Genomic DNA, 25,378 nt, shown 5'->3' on the forward strand with positions numbered 1-25,378 from the left:
GAACTTGTTGAAATTCTCTGCACTCAGTGAAGTGCAATCAATATCTTTAGGTAGACAATTTGCCTCATTTGAGGGTGTAGACAATTTTGTGTCTCAATGCAGAAAACAGAGTTAAGGGCAGGATTCTTGACAACGTGGAGGAACGGAGGGATCTTGGTGTCCACGTCCATAGATCTCTGAAAGGTGCCATACAAGTTGATATGGTGTTGCCTTTCATTACTTGGGAGTTTGAGTTCAAGAGCCACGAGGTAATGATGCTGCTGTTTAAAACCCTGGTTTAGACCACACTTGGAGTATTGCGTTCCGTTCTGGTCACCTCGTTATAAAAAGGATGTGGAAGCTGTACAGAGGGAGCAGAGGAGATTTACCAGGGTGCTGCCTGGGCTGGAGGGCACGTCTGCAGAAGACAGGTCCCTTTGGAGCGAAGGAGGATGAGAGGTGACTTGATAGAGGTGTATAAGATGATAAGAGGCACAGACGGAGGGGATGGATTGAGACTTTCTCCCATGGCAGAAGTGGCTAATACAACGGGACGTGATTAAGATGATTGGCAGAAAGTGTAGGAGGGTTGTCAGAGGTAGATTCTATATACAGACATTGATGGGTGCATGGAACGCCCTATCAGGGGTGGTGGCAAAAGCAGGTATATTAGGGGTATTTATTTATTTAGAGATACAAAGCAGAATAGGCCCTTTGAGCCATACCAACCAGCAACCCCCGACAGCTCCGATTTAACCCTAACCTAATCACAAGAAAATTTACAATCACCAATGAACTTACCTGTTACATCTTTGGACTGTGGGGGGAAACCAGCAGACACGGAGACATAAACACGAGGAATCCTGCAGTTGCTGGAAGTTCAAGCAACACACATCAAAGTTGCTGGTGAACGCAGCAGGCCAGGCAGCATCTCTAGGAAGAGGTACAGTCGACGTTTCGGGATGAGACCCTTCGCCAATCCTGACGAAGGGTCTTGGCCCGAGACGTTGACTGCACCTCTTCCTAGAGAGACATGGAGACAGTCCACGTACAGAGACGCCTTACACACGATTACACTACTGTGGCGCCCCCAGGAGACTCTTCGATATTCACACGGATGTTAGAAAAATGTGCGGGGGGTGGGGGTTATGTAGGAGGGAATGGTTAGATTGATCTTAGAGTAAGTTAAAAAGCTGAGTAATGTCCTATGCTCCGTGTTGTAAGTTCAGTGGGTACCCTCCTTGGCCTGTTAGTAATGTCATCCTCAGCTCGAATGGAATTCTTGCTGGAAGAGTCAGATATCAGAGAAAGAGAAGAGCAACGCCCAATGGTAGGAACGAGGGAACATTTCCACAACCTGATGAGGTTTAGAGTTTAATATAGAGGAGGGATCTGGTCAAACAGAAATAATATAAGCTCTTCAGAAAAGAGTGTTAGAAGAAAAAAACTTGCATCTAAAATTTGGTTTTTAAATTCCTAAGTTTAAAAAAAAAGGTTGGGCTGTATATACTACGTACAGGAATTTAGCAGTCAGATATTTAAATTGTTCCTTTTGTAAATCTGAGATGCTGATTGGCCATGCAATCACAATTATCTCCTCTTTAAAAGGCACTTATTGTTAATTGGCCCTTTCAGTTTGGTCAGTTCAACAGATAATTGACATGCAAATCCAGGAGGCTTTTAAAATTTCAGAATCAGATCTGTTATCACTGAAATGAAATTTGTGTTTTGTCACAGCAGAACACAATGAGATAAATTACTCTTTATTGGACCCTTTCGTTGAACGGCTGTGTCTTTCTATTTTATATGTGAGTCCTACCAAAGGGTTGTCGACTGTACTTCTTTCCCACAAATGCTGCCTGGCCTGCTGAGTTCCTCCAGCGTTTTGTGTGTGTTGCTTACATAGCCATATAACCATATAACAATTACAGCACGGAAACAGGCCATCTCGGCCCTTCTAGTCCGTGCCGAACTCTTAGCCTCTCTATATGTGCTATGTGTGACTGCTAGTGTAACACCTGGGCCCGGAGTAACGCTGTCTCATTTGGCTGGGCACACGAGTATTCGTGTGTGGCTGAAGGACATTCAGCTTGAATTGAATTGAAATTACAGACAGAGTGAGAACCGACAGCCAGAGCAGCACAACATTTTGTTTTGAAAATTGGCCAGTAACGGCAATTACTATCCTGAACCTATTGTTTTTGGAAGAATCATTTACAGTGAGGACATTAACATGGAGTTATTTCCCTAACTAAATACCAAATTGTGGGTTTGATGGTGTACGACCAGAAATTTGAAATTTATTTACGACTGAGGTACGGTGAAATATAGCACCTTCTGGCTCCTTGAACCACATCCACCAGCAACCCCCAATTTAACCCCACCAGGGGTTCCCAACCTTTTTCACACCGTGGACCCCTACCATTACTGAGGGGGCAGTGAACCCTGGGTTGGGAACCCTGCCCTCGCCTGATCATGGGACAATTTACAACGAGCAATTAACCTACTAACCGGTAGGCCTTTGGACTGTGGGAGGTAACCAGGGGTAAACCCACGCATTCCACGGGGAGAGTTTACCGGGGGCACCAGGATTGAATTCCGAACTCCGGCGCCCTGAGCTGTAATAGCGTCGGGCTAACCGTGGCGCTCTATAAAACGTACTGTAAGTGGCAGTTCCTCTGCCAATACTTCAGTGAAGTGCCAGGCTGGGTTAGACCTGACAATATATTTGGTCTTGCATCCAATTCTTGTCTGAATAGTATAATCCAGGGGTTCTTAACCTGGGGTCCACTGACCCTTCGGGGCTTCATGAATGTCGATGTGGACATATTTACATCTTTATTTTCACTAACCTTGAACTGAAATTTAGCATTTCCTTCAATTACGAATGTGGGCAACAAACCACAGTAGAAGTTAGCAGACTGTCTTGAGTTTGTTACCAATAGAAGTCACAGATATTTTCGTATCACATTACAGTTGTTATGAATATCTCAAAATATCATTCATCATTACCAGTACTTGGAATTCATGGTAGTTATTGGACCTGCGGCTATATCGAATGTGGTAGGAGTCTTCCATTCCTGTGCTGTAGATGGACAACTATCGAGCAGACCTGCGATTGGATAGCCAACTTGACATGCATGTGGCCTTGTCAAAGATACCCCCCACAGTTCCTATTCAAACTAAGCAAAACCGCCTTCACACGGATATGTCTTTAAAAAATAAAATTTAACTTTGGCTTTCCTATATTTTAAATGTACTGTTTGTTATTTAGTGTGTTAATAAAGAAACACGTATATTACTATATCACAATATTTTTTATTGAGATACCGCGTGGAATAGGCCTTTCCAGCCCTTCAAGCCACGCTGCCTAGCAACTTCCAATGTAACCCTGGCCCAATCATGGGACAATTTACAATAACCAATTAACCTACCAACTGGTACGTCTTTGGACTGTGGGAGGAAACTAGAGCACCCTGAGGAAACCCTTGCGGTCTTGGGGAGAACGTACGAACTCCTTACAGACACTGACGGGATTTGATTTTTAAAAATATTTTGATAACTGTATTTCAATATAATTGGTTTCTTTCATGATCCATTTTCCCTCTCAGCCCCAGTCTCCTGCCTTCTCCCTGTATCCCTTCATGCCCCGACCAGTCAAGAACCTATCAACCTCTGCTTTAAGTATACATAAAGCCTTGGCCTCACAGATGTCTGTGGCAGCAAATTCCACAGGTTCACCACTCTCTGGCTTATCTCCATTCTAAAAGGATGCCTCACTATTCTGAGTACTCTGAGGCTGTGTCCTCTGGTCTTAGACTCTCCCACCATAGGAAACATCCTCGCCACACTCACTCTATCAAGGCCTTTACCATTCGATAGGTTTCAATGAGGTCACCCCTCATTCTTCTACATTCCAGTGAACACAGGCCTAGAGCCATCAAACACTTTTCATATGACAAGCTGTTCAATTGTGGAGTCATTTTTTGTGAACCTCCTTTGAACCCTCTCCAGCTTCAGGAAATCCTTCTTCAGATAAGGGGCCCAAAACTGCTCACAATACTCTGAGGGAGGCCTCACCAGAGCTTTATAAAGCCTCAACATTACATCCTTGGCAGATTTTCTCGTGTTTACGTTAATATATTCAGGCTTTGGGGTTCTAACAGTTTTTCTGTCACTCATTCTTTGTGGGGAGGGGGTTCTTCTGTTTTGTGGATGTCTGCAGAGAGTAAGAATTTCAGGATGTATCCTGTATACATTCTCCGATATTAAATGGACTATTAAACATTTTTGTGAGAAGGGGTCCATTTGCTTTACCGGTCTGCCTGAGAGGGTCCATGGTATAAAAAAAAGTGTAATCGAACCAGGAGCTAGAGGTCTAAAATGTGCTACTGCAGTCCGCAAAATGTATTCTTTAAAGGAGAAATCATACTGGATAGATACCCTCCATTTACAAAAACATCTGCTACACTTCATGGTGTGAAGTGACTAATCCTTACTATTCCTCATGTTTACCGTAGAAATACTCTGCTGGAGCTTGCGAACTGGGTGAGGTTAAGAATTTGGCCCCTCTGCAGATGTCATTCCTAATTCCTGAGAACGCCAGACCAGCTGAAGTCAAAATGTTTTCAAGATAAAGGATAGGAATGACTCTCAGAAAATTCCAGTGTGCAGATGCATTGAGTAATTACCAGCAGAGTTTTTGCAGTATTATTCACAGATCCAAGGTTTTGTTTTCCAAATTCCCTCGTTCTTCGTCTTCCTCTCGGAAGTGTTGCATCCTGTTTTTATTTCTCTTGTCCTTGATTTTGTAAATTTTTATCACTACATTTGTATCTCTTTTGTTTGGCATCTTTGTTGCCTTCCACAACACTCCATGTGACTTTAAAAATATTTAGTGTATTTGCACAAGCTACCAATTAGAGGATTTTTTTGTATAAGTATCTTCAGATGTTAATATATAAAAGCAAGAATGTAATGTTGAGGCTTTATAAAGCACTGGTGAGGCCTCACTTGGAATATCGTGAGCAGTTTTGGGCCCTTTATCTTAGAAAGGATGTGTTGACATTGGAGAGGGTTCAAAAGAGGTTCACGAAAATGATTTCTGGATTAAACGGCTTGTCATATGAAGAGTGTTTGATGGCTCTGGGCTTATATTCACTGGAATTCAGAAGAATGAGGGCTGACCTCATTGAAACCTATCGAATAGTGAAAGGCCCTGGACAGAGTGGATGTGGAGAGGATGCTTCTTTGATGGGAGAGTTGAAGACCAGAGGACACAGCCTCAAAACTGAGGGGCGTCCTTTTAGAACGGGGATGAGGAGGAATTTCTTTAGCCAGAGAGTGGTGAATCTGTGAAATTCTTTGCCACAGGCAGCTGTGGAGGCCAAGTTTTTATGTTTATTTAAGGTAGAGATTGATAGACTCTTGATTAGTCAGGGTATGAAGGGATATGGGGAGAAGGCAGGAAATTAGGGCCGAGAGGGAAAATGGATCAGCCGTGATGAAATGGTGGAGCAGACTTGATGGGCCAAATGGCCTAATTCTGGTCCAATATCTTACGGTGTTATGGTGCACCAGTCCATGGTGGATGTCCCTTTTGAGGTTTCTTAATCAGAATCACAATCGGGTTTAATATCACCAGCATACGTTGTGAAATTTGTTGCTATGGAGGCTGGTGCCCATGATGGAGCTGACTGAGTTTACAACCTTCTACAGCTTGTATCGATTCTGCGCAGTAGCTGCCCACTGCCCTCCTGCCCCCCCAATACCAGGCGGTGATTTAGCCAGCTACATTGCTCTCCACGGTATATTTGTAGAACGTGTAGAAACAGTTTTATTTAGAAATAGTTTTAAAAATGATTTGCCTGTTATTACCATCAGACGCTGTCCATTGGTTGGACAGAACTACAGAGAAAATTAAACAATCAGATATTCAGATAACTGCATTGTTGCTGCTTCCTGTTCTTGCACAGAAACGCTAGTTACGAATTTCCACCAATCCCTCTGATTCTTCCCCTACCTTTTCTTGTTTTCTTTCATTCCATCTCAGGGAATTGGTTAGCAGCCAATATGCTTTCAGGTTCACCTGGAACCTTCCAGCCTTCTCCTTCCCACCCTCCCCCCACCTTCGTTACAGGGCCTCTGCCCCTTCCCCCTACAGTCCTGACGAAGGGTTCCGGCCCGAAACGTCGACTGATCTTTTCCACGGATGCTGCCCGACCTGCTGAGTTCCTCCAGCGTGTTGTGAGTGATGCTTTACAACCCTGCAGATTCCTGCAGCTATCCCGACTACAAATCCTCCCACCCTGATTCCTGTAAGGAAGCCTCTCCAATCGTCAATGCAACCTCTGGCTGCTTCGCTCTTGTTCTCCTCCTCCACTGCAGCTAATGGGTTAATTGATTTATTTATTGAGATACACATGGAATCGGCCCTTACAGCTTTTCAGCCCCAAAGTTAACCCTCGCCTAGTCACGGGACAATTTACAATGACCAATTAACCTACCAACCGATGCGCCTTTGGACTGTGGGAGGAAACCAGGGCACCCGGAGGAAACCCAGGCAGTGATGGGGAGAACGTACAAATTCTTTTCCGGTAGCATCGGAGGGAATTGAACCCGGGTCGCCTGTGCTATATACCGTGGTCCTGGCCACCAGGCTACCGTGCCACCCCACCTGGGTTCTCATCTTTTCCATCTCCCATCGATCGAAGGTGATCTCTATTTGATTCAGAGATACTTCCAGCCCAATTAACCCATGCAGTCCATGTCCACCCATTAACCCACCAACCTGTACACCTTTGGATTGTTCACAGTGCAAAGTAAATTTATTATCAACACACCACATACGACCCTGAGAATCGTTTTGTTACGGGCATACACCATAAATCCAAGAAACACAGTGAAAGACCACACCCAACAGGATGGGCCAACAACCAAAGTGCAAAAGACAGCAAACTGTGGGAGGAAACCAGAGGGAACCCATGTGGTCATGAGGAAAACATAGAAACATAGAAAACCTACAGCACAGTACAGGCCACACACATCAAAGTTGCTGGTGAACGCAGCAGGTCAGGCAGCATCTCTAGGAAGAGGTATAGTCGACGTTTCAGGCCGAGACCCTTCGTCAGGACTAACTGAAGGAAAAGTTAGTAAGAGATTTGAAAGTGGGAGGGGGAGGGGGAGGGGGAGATCCAAAATGATAGGAGAAGACAGGAGGGGGAGGGATGGAGCCAAGAGCTGGACAGGTGATAGGCAAAGGGGATATGAGAGGATCATGGGACAGGAGGTCCGGGAAGAAAGACAAAGGGGGGGGCGGGAAAACCCAGAGGATGGGCAAGGTGTATAGTGAGAGGGACAGAGGGAGAAAAAAGGAGAGAGAGAGAAAGAATGTGTGTATAAAAATAAATAACGGATGGGGTACGAGGGGGAGGTGGGGCATTAGCGGAAGTTAGAGAAGTCGATGTTCATGCCATCAGGTTGGAGGCTACCCAGACGGAATATAAGGTGTTGTTCCTCCAACCTGAGTGTGGCTTCATCTTTACAGTAGAGGAGGCCGTGGATAGACATGTCAGAATGGGAATGGGATGTGGAACTTCCGCTAATGCCCCACTTCCCCCTCGTACTTCCGCTAATGCCCCACCTCCCCCTCGTACTTCCGCTAATACCCCACCTCCCCCTCATACTTCCGCTAATGCCCCACCTCCCCCTCGTACTTCCGCTAATACCCCACCTCCCCCTCGTACTTCCGCTAATACCCCACCTCCCCCTCGTACTTCCGCTAATGCCCCACCTCCCCCTCGTACTTCCGCTAATGCCCCACCTCCCCCTCGTACCCCATCTGTTATTTATTTTTATACACACATTCTTTCTCTCACTCTCCTTTTTTCTCCCTCTGTCCCTCCGACTATACCCCTTGCCCATCCTCTGGGTCCTCCCCCCCCTTTTCCTTCTCCCTGGGCCTCCTGTCCCGTGATCCTCTCATATCCCCTTTGCCAATCACCTGTCCAGCTCTTGGCTTCATCCCTCCCCCTTCTGTCTTCTCCTATCATTTCGGATCTCCTCCTCCCCCTCCCACTTTCAAATCTCTTACTAACTCTTCCTTCAGTTAGTCCTGATGAAGGGTCTCGGCCTGAAACATCGACTGTACCTCTTCCTAGAGATGCTGCCTGACCTGCTGCGTTCACCAGCAACTTTGATGTGTGTTGCTTGAATTTCCAGCATCTGCAGAATTCCTGTTGTTTGCACAATACAGGCCCTTCAGCCCACAAAGCTGTGCCAAACATGTACTTATTTTAGAAATTATCTAGGGTTACCCATTGTCCTCTATTTTTCTAAGCTCCATGTACCTATCCAGGGAGCCTCTTAGAAGACCCTATTGTATCTGGCTCCATCACAGTCGCCGGCAGCCCATTCCACACACTCACCACTCTCTGTGTTAAAAAAACTTACCCTGTCATCTCCTCTGTACCTATTTCCAAGCACCTTAAAACTGTGTCCTCTCGTGCTAACCATTTCAGCCCTGGTGAAAAACCTCTGACTATCCACATGATCAATGCCTCTCATCATCTTATACACCTCTATCAGGTCACCTCTCATCCTCCGTCGCTCCAAGGAGAAAAGGCCGAGTTCACTCAACCTATTCTCAGAAGGTATGCTCCCCAATCCAGGTAACATCCTTGTAAATCTCCTCTGCACCCTTTCGATAGTTTTCACATCCTTCCTCTAGTGAGGCAACCAGAACTGAGCACAGTACTCCAAGTGGGGTCTGACCAGGATCCTATGTAGCTGCAACATTACTTCTCAGCTCTTGTACTCAATCCCATGGTTGATGAAGACCAATGCACTGTAAACCTTCTTAACCACAGAGTCAACCTGCATAGCAGCTTTAAGTGTCCTATGGACTCGGACCCCAAAATCCTGCTGATCCTCCACACTGCCAAGAGTCTTACCATTAATACTATATTCTGCCATCATATTTGACCTACTGAAATGAACTACCTCACACTTATCTGGGTTGAACTCCATCTGCCACTTCTCAGCCCAGTTTTGCATCCTGTCGATGTCTTGCTGTAACCTCTGACAGCCCGCCACACTGTCCACAACACCTCCAACCTTTGTGTCATCAGTAAATTTACTAATCCATCCCTCCACTTCCTCATCCAGGTCATTTATAAAAATCACCAAGAGAAGGTGTCCCAGAACAGATCCCCGAGGCACACCACTGGTCACCGACCTCCATGCAGAATATGACCCATCTACAACCACTCTTTGCTTTCTGTGAGCAAGCCAGTTCTGGATCCACAAAGCAATGTCCCCTTGGATCCCATGCCTCCTGACTTTCTCAATAAGCCTTGCATGGGGTACCTTATCACATGTCTTGCTGAAATCTATATACACTACATCTACTGCTCTACCTTCATCAATCACACATCCTCAAGAAATTCTCTGAGGCTCAGAAGGCACAACCTGCCTTTGACAAAGCCATGCTGACTATTCCTAATCATATCATGCCTCTCCAAATGTTCATAAATCCTGCCTCTCAGGATCTTTTCCATCAACTTACCAACCACTGAAGTAAGATAATTTTCTGGGCTATTTCTACTCCCTTTCTTGAATAAGGGAACAACATCTGCAACCCTCCAATCCTCCAGAATCTCTCCTGTCCCCACTGATGATACAAAGATCATTGCCAAAGGCTCGGCAATCTCCTCCCTCGCCTCCCACAGTAGCCTGGGGTACATCTCGTCCAGTCCCGGCATCTTATCCAACTTGATGCTTTCCAAAAGCTCCAGCACATCCTCTTTCTTAATATCTACATGCTCAAGCTTTTCAATCTGCTGTAAGTCATCCCTACAATCACCAAAATCCTTCTCTGTAGTGAATACTGAAGCAAAGCATTCATTAAGTATCTCTGTCACCTCCTCTGGTTCCATACACACTTTTCCACTGTCACACTTGATTGGTCCTATTCTCTCACATCTTATCCTTTTGCTCTTCACATACTTACCATATAACAATATAACAATTACAGCACGGAAACAGGCCATCCCGGCCCTTCTAGTCCGTGCCGAACTCTTACTCTCACCTAGTCCCACCGACCTGCACTCAGCCCATAACCCTCCATTCCTTTCCTGTCCATATATCTATCCAATTTAACTTTAAATGACAACATCGAACCTACCTCAACCACTTCTGCTGGAAGCTCGTTCCACACAGCTACCACTCTCTGAGTAAAGAAGTTCCCCCTCATGTTACCCCTAAACTTTTGCCCTTTAACTCTCAACTCATGTCCTCTTGTTTGAATCTCCCCCACTCTCAATAGAAAAAGCCTATCCATGTCAACTCTATCTATCCCCCTCATAATTTTAAATACCTCTATCAAGTGCCCCCTCAACCTTCTACGTTCCAAAGAATAAAGACCCAACTTGTTCAACCTTTCTCTGTAACTTAGGTGATAAAACCCAGATAACATTCTAGTAATCTTCTCTGTACTCTCTCTGTTTTGTTGACATCTTTCCTATAACTTGGTGACCAGAACTGTACATAATACTCCAAATGTGGCCTCATCAATGCCTTGTACAATTTCAACATTACATCCCAACTCCTATATTCAATGCTCTGATTTATAAAGGCCAGCATACCAAAAGCTTTCTTCACCACCCTATCCACATGAGATTCCACCTTCAGGGAACTATGCACCATTATTCCTAGATCCCTCTGTTCTACTGCATTCTTCAATGCCCTACCATTTACCATGTATGTCCTATTTTGATTAGTCCTACCAAAATGTAGCACCTCATTTATCAGCATTAAACTCCATCTGCCATCTTTCAGCCCACTCTTCTAACTGGCCTAAATCTCTCTGCAAGCTTTGAAAACCTACTTCATTATCCACACCTCCACCTGTCTTAGTGTCACCTGCCTTGTAGAGTGCCTTGGGGTTTCTCTGAATCCTGTCCGCCAAGGCCCTCTCATGGCTCCTTCTGGCTCTCCTAATTTCTTTCTTAAGCTCCTTCCTGCTAGCCTTATAATCTTCTAGATCTCTATCATTACCTGGTGTTTTGAACCTTTCGTAAGCTCTTCTTTTCTTCTTGACTAGACTTTCAACAACCTTTGTACACCACGGTTTCTGTACCCTACCATCCTTTTCCTGTCTCATTGGAACGTACTTATGCAGAACTCCATGCACATATCCCCTGAATATTTGCCACATTTCTTCCGTACATTTCCCTGAGAACATCTGTTCCCAATTTATGATTCCAAGTTCCTGCCTGATAGCTTCATATTTCCACTTACTCCAACTAAACGCTTTCCTAATTTGTCTGTTCCTATCCCTCATCAGTGCTATGGTAAAGGAGATAGAATTGTGATCACTATTTTCAAAATGCTCTCCCACTGAGAGACCTGACACCTGACCAGGTTCATTTCCCAATACCAGATCAAGTAAAGCTTCTCCTCTTGTAGGCTTATCTACATATTGTGTCAGGAAACCTTCCTGAACACACCTAACAAACTCCACCCCATCTAAACCCCTTGCTCTGGGGAGATGCCAATCAGTATTTGGGAAATTAAAATCTCCACCACAACAGCCCTATTATTATTACACCTTTCCAGAATCTGTCTCCCTATCTGCTCCTCGGTTACTATTGGGTAGTCTATAAAAAACACCCAGTAGAGATATTGACCCCTTCCTGTTCCTAACTTCCACCCACAGAGACTCAGTAGACAATCCCTCCATGACTTCCTCCTTTTCTGCAGCTGTGACACTATCTCTGATCAGTAGTGCCACATCCCCACCTCTTTTGCCTTCCTCCCTGTCCTTTCTGAAACATCTAAAGCCTGGCACTCTAAGTGACCATTCCTGCCCCTGAGCCGGCCAAGTCTCTGTAATGGCCACAACATCATAGCTCCAAGTACTGATCCATGCTCCAAGCTCATCCGCTTTGTTCATGATGCTTCCTGCATTAAAATAGACACATCTCAAACCATCGGTCTGGGTGCATCCCCTCTCTATCACCTGCCTATCTTCCTTCTCGCACTGTCTCCAAGCTTTCTCTATTTGAGCACCAACAGCCTCTTCCTCTGTCTCTCCAGTTCATTTCCCATCATCCGTGTTTCTTACCTGCGTCCACAGAATTACCTGTCTGCCCCCTAACTATAGAGTCCCCTATTACTGCTACCTTCTTCCTTTCCCTACCCTTCTGAGCCACAGGGCCAGACTCTGTGCCAGAGGCACAGCCACTATTACTTCTCCCAGGTAGGCCGTCCCCCTCAACAGTACTCAAACAGGAGTACTTATTGTTAAGGGGGACAGCCACAGGGGTACTCTCTAGTATCTGACTCTTGCTCTTCCCTCTCCTGACTGTTACCCACTTATCTGACTCCTGAGGCCCCGGTGTGACTATTTCCCTGTAGCTCCTCTCTATCACCTCCTCACTTTCCCTGACCTGATAAAGGTCATCGAGCTGCAGCTCCAGTTCCCTAACGCGGTCCCTAAAGAGCTGCAGCTCGACGCACTGGTGCAGATGTGGCCATCAGGGAGACTGGGAGTCTCCAGGACATCCCACATCTGACACCCAGTACAGAACACCAGCCTCACAGACATACTTCCTGTTTCTATTCCTCACAGGTAACCTACCTCGCCTCGACCCATTATCACTGAAGCCCTGTTGAGCCAAAGCCCTCCTGCTCTGACTCCCTCTACTCTGTCGCCCGCTCCTCGGACGCCCACTCTATAACGCTGTCTCCTTTTTAAACTCTTCCTGCTGGTCTAACTCACTGATGTCCATGTGTCTGCGCAGTCATTCCTCGAAAACGTACAAACTCTTTACATGGATGAGTGAGAGGTATTGATCAGTCCTCTAAAAAAGGTCCCCCTGCTCTTCTACAGAGAAGTAACCATGGTACAGTATTTTTTCAAGTTCACCCAAGAAAATAGTTGATTTCAGACAGTCTACAATTTGTCTTTAGAGTAGAGTTTGGAAACCAGTGTCTGGTGCAGCCTCCTCTACATTGGTGAGACCTGTAGCAAATTGGGGGAATGCTTCATTGAGCACCTCTGCTCTGTCTGCCAATGGTGGGACTTCCTGGTGGCCAAATGTTTTAATTCCGATTCCCATTCCCATTCTGACACTTTGGTCCATGGCCTCCTCTCGTGCCATGACGAGGCCTCTCTCATTGTGGAGAAGCAACAACCTTATATCAGAATCAGTTCCATTTGGGTAGCCTCCAACTTGGTGGTACGAATATCAATTTCTCATTCGGGGGGAACAAGTCTTCCCTTCCTCTCACCCTTCTTCTATTCCCCACCCTGGCCTCTTAGCCTTTCTCTCCTGCTTATCACCTCCCCCTGGAGCCCCCACCTCTTCCCTTTCCCCTTTGCTCCACTCTCCTCTCCTATCAGATTCCTCCTTTTCCAGCCCTTTATCTTTCCGATCTACCCAGCTTCACCTCTCGACATCTGGCTATCCTCCTTCCCCTCCCCCTACCTTTTTATTCTGACGTCTTCCACCTTCCTTTCCGGTCCTGAAGAAGCCCGTCGACTGTTTATTCATTTCCAGAGATGCTGCCTGACCTGCTGAGTTCCTCCAGCTTTTTATGTGTGTTACTGGAAGCCAAAGTCTTTTGATTCAGATAGTGTTTTATCTTAGTGGCCCTTGGATGATGTCTAGACACACGCTGTAACTTAGACCTTTGAAGATAATTTTTCCAAAATCATCGTCTTGAGGCATACAGCCAATGACCTATACAAGTAATAAAGGCCATACGGAGAAAAAAATGCAGATTTTACTTGTATTTTTCCTTTCCAAAACCTTTGGAATGGAAATGTTTATCCAGACCTTTGCATTTTCTTCCAAATGGTGGGGTGTGGGAATATCCATTCGTCTAGACAAGTGTCCTATTGGTCCTAATCTTGCTTTCCTTTGATGCCTGGGGCACAGAGTAAAGGAGGATAATTTTCTTTAAATGGAGATGTCTATTATTTTTCCTGAAGTGAAAAACAGTCAGTGATTCAATCTCTTAATCAGGGTACTTCATTAAGCAAACGTTTTCTTCGAGGGGTGGTAAACTTGTGGCATACTTTGGTACAGGCAAACTAGTTCTGCCCGGTTCTAAAGACAAATTGCTGGAGGAACTCAACAGGTCGGGCAGCAACTGTGAGGCGGAGGGATCTCCCGATGTTTCGGGTCGAGGCCCTGCCTCAGGGCTCGGTGTGGGTTTCAAATGGAAGTGTTGACGATGGCTCGGCCTCACCGATGTTGTTTAACCTGCTGAATTCTGCCGGCATTTTGTGCTTGTTCCTGAGTGCAGCCTGTGCAGAAATGTGCCAATGGCAGTTGGCCACATGCTACAATTCTTAAGAAGTACCCAACCGATATTATGTAAGCAATGTACCCTCTGTGGCCACTTTATTGGGCAGCTCCTGTCGTCTTCTGCTGCTGCAGCTCATCCTCTTCAAGGTTTGATGTGTTGTGCATTCCTCTGCGCTCCTCTGTTGTAATCAGTTACTGTCACCTTCCTGCCAGCTTGAACGAGTCTGGCCGTTCTCCTCTGACCTCTCTCATTAACAAGGCACTTTCACCCACAGAACTGCCACTCACTCAATACTTCCCTGCCACAGGAAACATCCTCTTCACATCCACTCTATCGAGGCCTTTCAACATTCGATAGGTTTCAATGAGGTCACCCCTCATTCTTCTGAATTCCAGCAAAGCCTACCTGGGCGAAGTGTTGCAGGGTTAACCATAGAAACGTAGAAAACCTACAGCACAACACAGGCCCTTCGGCCCACAAAGCTGTGCCGAACATGTCCTTACCTTAGAAATTACCTAAGATTACCCATAGCCCTCTATTTCTCTAAGCTCCATGTACCTATCCAGGAGTCTCTTAAAAGACTCTATCATCTCCACCACCACCACCGGCAGCCCATTCCATGGTTAACTGTAGCTTTGGAATTTATTTTGCATAATTCAGGAGCCTGACAAATGAAAGAGAGTGCTGGGTCATGATTGGATAACTCCTGTGTTACATAGGAACCGGAAAAAAACATTCTTAGGGTCTTTTAAGAGACTCTTAGATAGGTACATGGAGCTTAGGAAAATAGAGGGCAATGTGGAAGGGAAATTCTAGGCAGTTTCTAGAGTGGGTTACATGGTCAGCACAACATTGTGGGCCGAAGGGCCTGTAATGCAGACACCCCACCTCTCCCGGAAGTTCCGGGAGTCTCCTGCAAATTAATAGTGGCTCCCTGATGCCCGGAAATTATATACAATATCCCGGAAATTGATTTTTTTGAGAGCGAGCATGACAGAATGCGCGAGAGAGAGAGAGAGAGCGAGCACAAGAGCAAGAAAGCAAGCGCGAGTGAGAGCGACCACGAGAGAGAGAGCGCGAGAGAGAGAGGGCAAGAAAGCAAGCGTGAGAGCGAGCGCGAGTGAGAGCGACCATGAGCGAGAGAGTGTGTGTGATAGAGAGAGAGCGAGAGCAAGAGCGAGAGAGTTCCTCAAAAAGTCAGAGTGGCAGAGTGTTCCAAAAAAAGAAAATATAAAACGTACATCACCCCAGACTACACTCAAGTGTACCCCTGCCTAACAGGGGTCAAAATAATGACAGTGTTGCTCGCTGCACTGTTTGCAACAGTGACTTTTCTATTGCCCATGGTGGGTTAAGACTGTAAAAGACATGTTGAGGTGAGTTTAACAGGTGTCATTCGTTCATCAGCATAGCTAACGTTATTTAAACTAGCTGGCCAGCTGCTAAAGAGCTACTCTATTGCAGACTTCCCACCTCTCCCGGAAGTTTCAGGAGTCTCCCGCAAATTGATGGTGCTACCTCCCTGAAATGAGTTTTTGCAGGGTGGGATGTCTGGTAATGTGCTGTAGATTCCCTATGTTCTGTGTTCTATGTTCTAAGCGGAGGCCCAGAGCCATCAATCACTCCTCATATGACAAGCCATTCAATCCTGGAATCATTTTCATGAACCTCCTTTGAACCCCCTCCAATGTCAGCACGTCACTTCTTAGGTAAGGGGCCCAAAGCTGCTCATGATGCTCCAAGTGAGGCCTCACCAGTGCTTTATAAAGCCTCGACACTACATTCTGGCTTTCAAGTAAACCTGTGTGTATCCTGCTGCTTCCCACGGCCTCTATTGGGTAACAGCGTTTATGGGACTTTGCCGAGAAAATCTGGCGGCCACATTTCAGGAGAGAAACTCTTTTGTGTACGCCTGCCTTTAAAGATGAATGTGGACAAGGATATTGAACCAGCACTGACAAATGTCTCTTGCATTATGTAAAGACTTGGCAGCTCTACCTTTAAACTAGTCACATACCTGGCATTCTGTGAGTGAAGCAGCAGGAATCCAATACACTTTTCTTTGTTTATTTTAGCACGCTCTCTTCAGTAATTAAGCCAAAAACAACACTTGGTGGTAGTTCTATAGCTAAATACTGGGGACAGGGTGTTATCAGGGCTGAAACACCTGGTAAGGTAAGATTTCGATCTGAATTTTACCAAGGCTTCAGAGTGTGACCTGGATTTCAATGCGAACCAAGTGAGGTATGACAATTAGTTCAGATTTCTCAAGTAATCTTGAATTTAGCCAACATGTATTACAAGGAGCCAGTCATAAATTCCAACATTCATATTTCCCTTCGTGGGAAATGGTGTCGGGCAGCTCTGGCACGACTAACCCCGAGGGAGGAGGTCAAGGTGGTGGTTTGAGTAAATCTGCATTTCATTTTATCTTCCCTGAGCCACGTTTTTTTCCCTCCCTGGGGAAGTTTAAATAAAAGTAACCTGTTGATACTTTGTGGGCGTTATGAATTCAACATGGGCTTGCTGCCTGCGAGCCAAGACCTTGTATAGAGAGAGATAGCAACAAACATCAAACTCGCTGGTGAACGCAGCAGGCCAGGCAGCATCTCTAGGAAGAGGTACAGTCGACGTTTCGGGCCGAGACCCTTCGTCAGGACTAACTGAAGGAAGAGCTAGTAAGAGATTTGAAAGTGGGAGGGGGAGGGGGAGATCCAAAATGATAGGAGAAGACAGGAGGGGGAGGGATGGAGTCAAGAGCTGGACAGGTGATAGGCAAAAGGGGATATGAGAGGATCATGGGACAGGAGGTCCAGGGAGAAAGAAAAGGGGGAGGGGGGAAAAACCCAGAGGATGGGCAAGGGGTATAGTCAGAGGGACAGAGGGAGAAAAAGGAGAGGGTGAAAAAGAATGTGTGTATATAAATAAATAACGGATAAGGTACGAGGGGGAGGTGGGGCATTAGTGGAAGTTAGAGAAGTCAATGTTAGAAAGAGATGCTGTATGAGCACTTAACAACTATCACGAAGAAAGCACTTGTTGGTCCACAGCACCTCACGATGTCTTTGGGAAAATGCTGGTGGTCGGCACGTTCCAGGCCGCAGGGGGACGTGCTGAGGGCCACACTGAAGCTTGGTGCAGCCACCCCAAGGGATCGGTGGGAAAGAACCACAGTGTAGGGTTCTTCCCCTACTGGAGAGGGAGCGGCTGGCTGGGGGGTGCGGGGTGGGGGAGGTCTCTGTCAGTCAGGCTGGAGCGTGGTTATTGCTTCCTAGCTGCCTGGGTATGCGAACCAGGGCACTATGGTATGGAGAGCAAGTTATTTCCCATGTAGCCAGCTCCCCCTCTCCCCACAGCTGAAGAACGGCAGAGACCGATACAGTTTGGCACCAGCAGCGTCGCAGGAGTTGCCAGCCAGCATTGAACTCAACGTGGGACTGCTTTAGGGACTCTAGCTCCGGGTTTTTCCCTGGGGAGTTTGTTCACTCCCGAAGCCTTCCCCATGAGTGGGTATAGCCGTAAGGCAGCGGAGGTTTGAGATCAGAGTTTCCCTTCTCCGAGATGAGCTGCCAACTACGGCTGCCCGAAGCGACTGGTTTTAACCTGCCTTCGCCCCTTCTCCTGTCAGTAGAAACAGTTCCATTAGGCTTAGTAGCTAAGCCACACGTGGAGGCCTGGAGCTGGACTTGGTTTTCAGAGGCTGTTTGAGCGCACGCCATTGGGTGCATTTAATAGGTATAGGAGCTTGTCCCCATTATCAGCCCTGACTACAACAACCATAAGGAACCGTGAGTGAGAAGCCCCTCAATTATTGCAGTAGTTAATATAGCACCCTGGGGTGCTCTCTGAGTGGCTACTATCCTGTTGATTTGCAGTGGTTTATTTATTATTTATGAATAAAGTTTATTTGGAAATTAAAAAAAGACTTGTTTTCAGTGGAGGTATCAGGCGTGACTAGAAATGTCAAAAGTCACTCTACTAGAGAGAGTTGGTGGTGTTGGAGACAGTAAGTGTTACTAGGCTAACCAGATCTCATTGGGGACCAGGCTTCTGTGGTGTTAGTAGATACAACTAGAAATACCAAGTGCAACTCGACTGACCGGGCTTCACTGTAGGTCCAAGCTATTGCCAGGCATACTGGGCTTAACATTTAAAGATTTAAAAGCTCCTCATGCAGGAGATAACCTATTGTCATGGCTAGAAGACTGGTTGGCCAGGGCCTTTCAGTGGTTGGTAAAGTGTAGTGGGTGTTATGCCACAGGGACTGTTGTAACAACCTTTTGTTTTATGAAAATGACTTGGGTAAAGTCCAGGAAGGTGTGGTTGCTGTGGTTACCAATGTTGCAAAGATGGGCGGAAAAGTTGTGAAGAGAACATAAAAAGCCTACAATGGAATAGTAATCAGTTGAATAGGTACAATGTGGGAAATAGTGAAATTGTCCCTTTTCGCAGGAAAGATAAGTGAGGAGTCTGAGCTCTGATACGCAGAGGAATCTGTGTGTTTCAAGTTCAAAGTTCAAAGAACATCCACTGTCAAAGCATGTATACATTATACAACCCTAAGATTCACCTCCTTACAGGCAGAACCCATTGAGAAACAAAGAACCCATTGAGAAAGAAGACTGTCAAACACCCAGTGTCAGAGAGAGAGAAAAAGACAAATCATGCAAACAATAAAACTGAGCAAACAGCATTCTGAACTGAAGCCCACAGAGGACGGTTGTCCAGCGCAGAGCCGAGTAAGCACTGTAGGACAGTGAGCTGAACCTCGGCCTGCAACACCCTGATCTTTTTCAATATGGCCCGGCACTTAAACCATCGTCCAAACATCAGCAACAGGAATTCTGCAGATGCTGGAAATTCAAGCAACATACATCAAAGTTGCTGGTGAACGCAGCAGGCTGCTTGGCCTGCTGCGTTCACCAGCAACTTTGATGTATGTTGTCCAAACATCAGGCTCGGTTGCTTAGATACACTCTGGGGCCTGGACCTAGCTGCCTCGATTTCGCCTGTTCCTGACCTTTCCAGTTTGGCCCAATGCTTAAGTCGATTGTACTTTGGGTCCTCCTTGTTCTTGGTGACAGGCCCGCTGCCTCGCCCTGCCATATCGAATTGCTTCCAAGTCCAAAGGGAAGTTGCAGGGTATTGCCTGCGATGATCGTTTACCAGAAAAAGAGTGATTAACAAAGTACTTAGTTGCTTTCTTTGTTTTGCTCCATGAGACCAGAACTGGGGACATGGCCTCGAGACTCATGGGAGGCTAATCCAGAAGATTAAGATCCACGGAGTCCGCGACGAATTGGCTGTTCACATTCAGAACTGGCTGGTGTGTAGAAGACGGAGGGTAGTGGTTGAAGGGACTTTTTCCAGCTGGAGCAGAGTTACAGCAGAGTTGCGGTGTCCCCCCAGAGCCAGGAGCGTCCCGATGCCTAACTGAGTTAGGTGCCGGGCTGAATTGGAAAGGTTGGGTACAGGACGAATCGGGATGGCGCAATTCTGGCCCAGGAGCAGTCCGAGAGTGAGGAATGATCCGATGTCTGGACCATTTCAGCGCCGGGGCCGGGTTGGATTGAAAGGGTAAGGGAGGAAAGGTGAAGGCTGGTCTGAGAACAGCGAATGTCTGGATGATTTCAGTGCTGGGTCGGATTGTAAAGGTAGCGGTGTTGGGACTGCAGCCAGAGTGAAGGCTGGTTCCGTTCGATTCTACTTGCTGCTCTGCGATATTTATTCAGTAGCGCGCTGAACTGAGGCTGTGGTCTGCTCTGCCTGCAGTGATGCCTGGCTTTGTGTCTTTGGTAAAACTTCAATTCCGAAGCTATTTGCTTATTTTTATTGTTTACACGACTTGTTTCTCTCTTTGCACATTGACTGTCAGACTCTCATTTTTTTTCAATGAGTTCCTTTGAGGTTTCTTTGTTTGGTGGCTGCCAGTAAGGAGACAAACCTAGAGGCTGTCTAATGTTTATATACTTTGATAATAAATGTACTTTGGACTTTGAGCGATCTGCTGCCCCCACACCCCTCACCGAGTGCTGGGTGCCAAGTCAGTGAGGGTTATGTGGGCAATCTCCCTCACTCCCTCGCTCTGCTGCCTTTTTCTTCCATCAAGAACGGAATTCAGCGCGTCCCCCTTCCTTTGAGAAGCGACAGCTGATGTGTAAATGGTTGCACGTTAGTTTCAGCTGGTGAAATTAGGTGTGTTTGATATAATGATGTGTGTATTTGAAATGTGTTGCTTTCAAAAACATCATAACAGGCTCTTACTTGGATAAGCTGGAATGGCTTGCGGTGTTTTGCTGAACGCTGTGGGTACGCTACATTGATGCCGGAAGTGTAGGCGTCCCTCAGCACATCCTTGTGTGCGTCGGCTGTCAACGCAAATGACGCATTTCACCATATGTTCCAACATGCATGTACTGTGCAAAACCCTTAGGCACGTATACATAGCTCGGGAGCCTATGGCTTTTGTACAGTACCGTACTTGTCAACGTGGAGCGGAGCGTGGGTTTGTACATCTGGTGGGAGCAAAGGATGTTGGGAATGGCGAAGGTGCAGTGTTCTGCGAGGGGTGTGGCACAGGTGGCAGAGGAGTGCCGGGGGTGAGGGATGGCACAGGTGCAGAGACACCCAACCCCGAGATACCAGGGAAAGACATTTGATTCCAAACAGTTGGTTTATTGATCATTACAGAATGTCTCTCCGGTGCTTCCCGCTCCCTCCCCCATTTACCAACCATGATTCCCCTCTCCCTGTCCCCCTTCCCACTCTCAGTCCACAATAGAGACCCAGATCAGAATCAGGTTTATCATCACTCACACAAGTCATGAAATTTGATCTTTTTTTTTGCAGCAACGGTATAGTGTAATACACAAAATTTATTACAGTGCTGTGCAAAAGTCTTAAAAGGCATCCGTTAGTCTTGCGAGACCATGGATCTGCGCCTGGAAAGTCTTCACTCTCCAGGCCGCAGGCCTGGGCAAGGAAGACCAGCAGTTGCCCATGCTGCAAGTCTCCCCTCTCCACGACACCAATGTTGTCCAAGGGAAGGGCATTAGGACCCATACAGCTTGGCACCGGTGTTGTCGCAGAGCAATGTGTGATTAAGTGCCTTGCTCAAGGACACAATACGTTGCCTCGGCTGGGGCTCGAACTCACGACCTTCAGGTCACTAGTCCAATGCCTTAACCACTTGGCCACGTGCCCACACGTAAAAGCTATATCTATGTGCCCAAGAGTTTTGTCCAGTTCTGCACATCAGTGATAATGAACCTGATTCTGATTCAGTCTTGCTTTGATAAATAAACCTGAATCTGTATATAAATCCACCTACAATACGTCTCTACCACAGGAGGTATAAGGCACACCTTCCCTCCGCTGGCCCGCAGATCACCCTCGGCTCGGGCGAGGTGCGGCACCTTCCCTCCGCTAGCCCGCAGGTTACCTTCGGCTCGGGCGAGGTGTGGCACCTTCCCTCCGCTAGCCCGCAGGTTACCTTCGGCTCGGGCGAGGTGTGGCACCTTCCCTCCGCTAGCCCGCAGGTTACCCTCGGCTCGGGCGAGGTGTGGCACCTTCCCTCCGCTAGCCCGCAGGTTACCCTCGGCTCGGGCGAGGTGTGGCACCTTCCCTCCGCTAGCCCGCAGGTTACCTTCGGCTCGGGCGAGGTGTGGCACCTGCTTAGACCCACCCCACCCTGATCAGAGTCATGTGAAGCAGGTGGAGACGATCACAAGTCCTGGTTATGTGACCACTGACACCAGGCGGACAATCTCTGAAGGGTGTTGATAATGGCTGGGGTCACCTGTCACGAAAGAGTCTTTTGCCATCGATCAGTGTCAAAAAAGCCAAATTAAATCCACTGTGGTTCAATGTTGTAAAACAATAAAATATGAAAACTTCCAAGCGGGCCGGGGAGGGGTGGGTGAATACTTCTAACAGGCACTGTATACACAGATTGATTGTACGTCCGTAAAGTGATGCCGGGCTGTTCATGAAGTGACTGACAGGAAACAACAAATCAGTGGAGGAGTTAGCGGGTGGAGACGTTGATCCATCTAAACAGGAGAAGATCTGCGGATGCTGGAAATCCAGAGCAACACACACAAAATGCCGGAGGAACCCAGCAGGTCAGGCAGCATCCATGGAATTGAATAAAGAATTGACTTTTCAGTTGAAGCATCGACTGTACTCTTTTCCATAGACGCTGCCTGGCCTCGTTCAGCATCTTGTGTGTGTTGTTCTTCAGTCTGGTGATCCTGGTGGCGATGTTATGCGGCCCCGTTTTTATAATTAGATGGCATAGGCTCGATGGGTAGAAGAGCCTGTTACCGTGCTGAATCTCTAATTAAAACTGCACATCGCTCTTCAATTTTAACGTATTGAAGTTTCATGGATGCTGAAATCTGTACAGGCAGGTTTGAAATGAAAGAATCTGATGTGAAATCTGAATAACATTTGCTATGTAAATGGGGGAACATGCCCAACTCTTTGTGTGGGAGTTCTTTAACTAACATTGAACATTTACCTTGCTTGTGTGTTTTCAGGCTGTGAAGCAAGCAGACTTGACTTGTCTTGATGGTCGCCATTTCACATGAGGCATAGCCAAGGCCGGTAACGCAGCTTTTAAATTGGGAAGTGGATCTGAAGACTATAATCGGTCAGGACCTGGTACAGGACCGAAACCGGGAGCTGTTTTCAGTTTGTCAGCTTCATCTTCTGCTGCAATATGCCCGCAAAAACTCCCATGTATCTAAAGACATCAACCCCCAAACGGGGCAAGAAGCAGAGACTGCGCGACGTTCTGTCCGGTGACATGATCAGCCCTCCCCTGGGTGATTTTCGCCACAGCGCCCACATCGGAAGAGGCGGCGAAGGTGATATGTTCGGAGACATCTCCTTCTTGCAGGGCAAGTACGACCTCCTTCCCCACGTCAACGGGCGGCCAACTTCCAAAAGCACAGAGCAAGGGCTGAGTGATGAGTACGCCTATGAGCGGGCATTTAACAATGGGGACGGTGTGTATCCCACACTGTTGAAGACTGCTGTTTCCCTCCCTGTCTTCAGCGATGTCCACGAAAGCCAGGAGCAAGAGCAGGCTCCCCCGAAACCCCCCAGACTCCACCTGGAGGAAGGCCCTGCTCAGAGGTCAATGTCAGTCAGCTGCACGGCCGGGTGCTTCCAAGAAATATCCACATTTGACAAGACTGTTGGGTCATCTGTTTCGCTGTCCGCCACATCGCGCACCTCCTCGGAGTGCTCAGTAATTGACATTGGGCAGGTGGATGGCAAGAGAGCCATAATCTTCAACAGTGAGACGTCCCTCGACAACGGCAGCCCTTTCCCATCCGATTCCTACATGAGCGGCTCAGAACATTCGCTTGGCTTGGACTTGGACTTGGGACCTTCAATACTCGACGATGTCCTCAGAATTATGGATGGGTACAAGTTACACTGAAGTAAAGAGACCTGAGAGAGTTTGTTCAGAAAGTCAGTGGTGAAAGGACTTGAAAGGGGGGACAAAAGATGAGCAAAACCAAACTGGTATTCAGTCCAAAGTGAACTCCTGCAGTTGCAGGCAATGGTCCAAGAAAAGATTTCCTGGAGTCTCGATTAGAGAACAAACATAGATACTTTCAACTTCTCAGGATCTCTTTCTAAACTCTATCCACATATTTCATTAAAGAACCCTGCAAAGCTAATTGAACAGATAAACTGCGACTTGATTTTCCTTCACTGAACCGCTTTTAAAGAATGATATCAGGATTACACCGAAGTCACCATCATCATTATGTGCCGTGTTGTATGATGTGGGCGATTATGGTCTTTCCACGACTACGATTGTTCTTGGCATAACTTGTCTACAGAAGTGGTTTACCATTGTCTTCTTCTAGGCAGTGTCTTTACAAGACAGGTGACCCCAGCCATTATCAATACTCTTCAGAGATTGTCTGCCTGGTGTCAGTGGTCACATAACCAGGACTTGTGATCTGCACCGGCTGCTCGTACGACCATCCACCACCTGCTCCCACGGCTTCACGTGACCCTGATCGGGGGCTAAGCAGGTGCTACACCTTGTCCAAGGGTGACCTGCAGGCTAACGGGGGAAGGAGCACCTTACACCTCCTTTGGTAGAGACGTATCTCCACCACGCCACACTGATGTAGAAACACTAAAATGGGCACAGAGGAAGAAAACCCTGCTAAACTCCTGACCTCAGAAGGTATAAAGTATGTAGTACTGGATACTGAAGCAGAAAACATAGAATTATGGCTAGAACCATTTGGGTTTGAATGATAATCTAATGGGTTCCTGATAATGCAAACATGAGGAAATTTGCAGATGTTGGAAATTCAAGCAACACACACAAAAATTGCTGTCCGCCAGAGAAAGCAGGATCTCCCAGTGGCCACACAGTTTAATTCCACATCCCATTCCCATTCTGATATGTCTGTCCACGGTCTCCTCTACTGTAAAGATGAAGCCACACGCAGGTTGGAGGAACAACACCTTATATTCCGTCTGGGTAGCCTCCAACCTGATGGTATGAACATTGACTTCTCAAACTTCCGCTAATGCCCCTCCTCCCCCTCGTACCCCATCTGTTATTTATTTATATACACACATTCTTTTTCTCTCTCTCCTTTTTCTCCCTCTGTCCCTCTGACTATACCCTTTGCCCATCCTCTGGGTTCCCCCCCTCCCCCTTTTCCTTCTCCCTGGGCCTCCTGTCCCATGATCCTTTCATATCCCTTTTGCCTATCACCTGTCCAGCTCTTGGCTCCATCTCTCTCCCTCCTGTCTTCTCCTATCATTTTGGATCTCCCCCTCCCCTTCCCACTTTCAAATCTCTTACTAGCTCTTCCTTCAGTTAGTCCTGACGAAGGGTCTCGGCCCGAAACGTCGACTGTACCTCTTCCTAGAGATGCTGCCTGGCCTGCTGCGTTCACCGGCAACTTTGATGTGGGTTCCTGATAACCATTACTAACAATGATTGATAACAACAGATGTAAATAGGTATAAAATCAACTGGTTATTCTCTCGATCTATAGCTATCTACAGGCCCACTAATTCTCCTGAACTCAGTTAC

General features: G+C 46.9%; 1 protein-coding gene across 3 annotated transcripts in view; it reads left to right on the forward strand.

Moving 5' to 3' along the window:
* Window positions 1-24,999, forward strand: part of zgc:154093 (uncharacterized protein LOC777623 homolog) — an 81,775-nt gene extending 56,776 nt beyond the window's left edge. For all 3 annotated transcript variants that reach the window (XM_063059891.1, XM_063059890.1, XM_063059892.1), the window contains one exon: window positions 22,836-24,999. In XM_063059891.1, the coding sequence (XP_062915961.1) occupies window positions 23,018-23,746 (729 nt within the window). In that variant the 5' untranslated portion in view covers window positions 22,836-23,017 and the 3' untranslated portion in view covers window positions 23,747-24,999. The remainder of the gene's footprint in view (window positions 1-22,835) is intronic.
* Window positions 25,000-25,378: the final 379 nt, after the last annotated feature.

Source organism: Mobula hypostoma, chromosome 10 (assembly GCF_963921235.1).
Source record: "Mobula hypostoma chromosome 10, sMobHyp1.1, whole genome shotgun sequence".
In the NCBI taxonomy this organism is placed as follows: Eukaryota; Metazoa; Chordata; class Chondrichthyes; order Myliobatiformes; family Myliobatidae; genus Mobula; species Mobula hypostoma.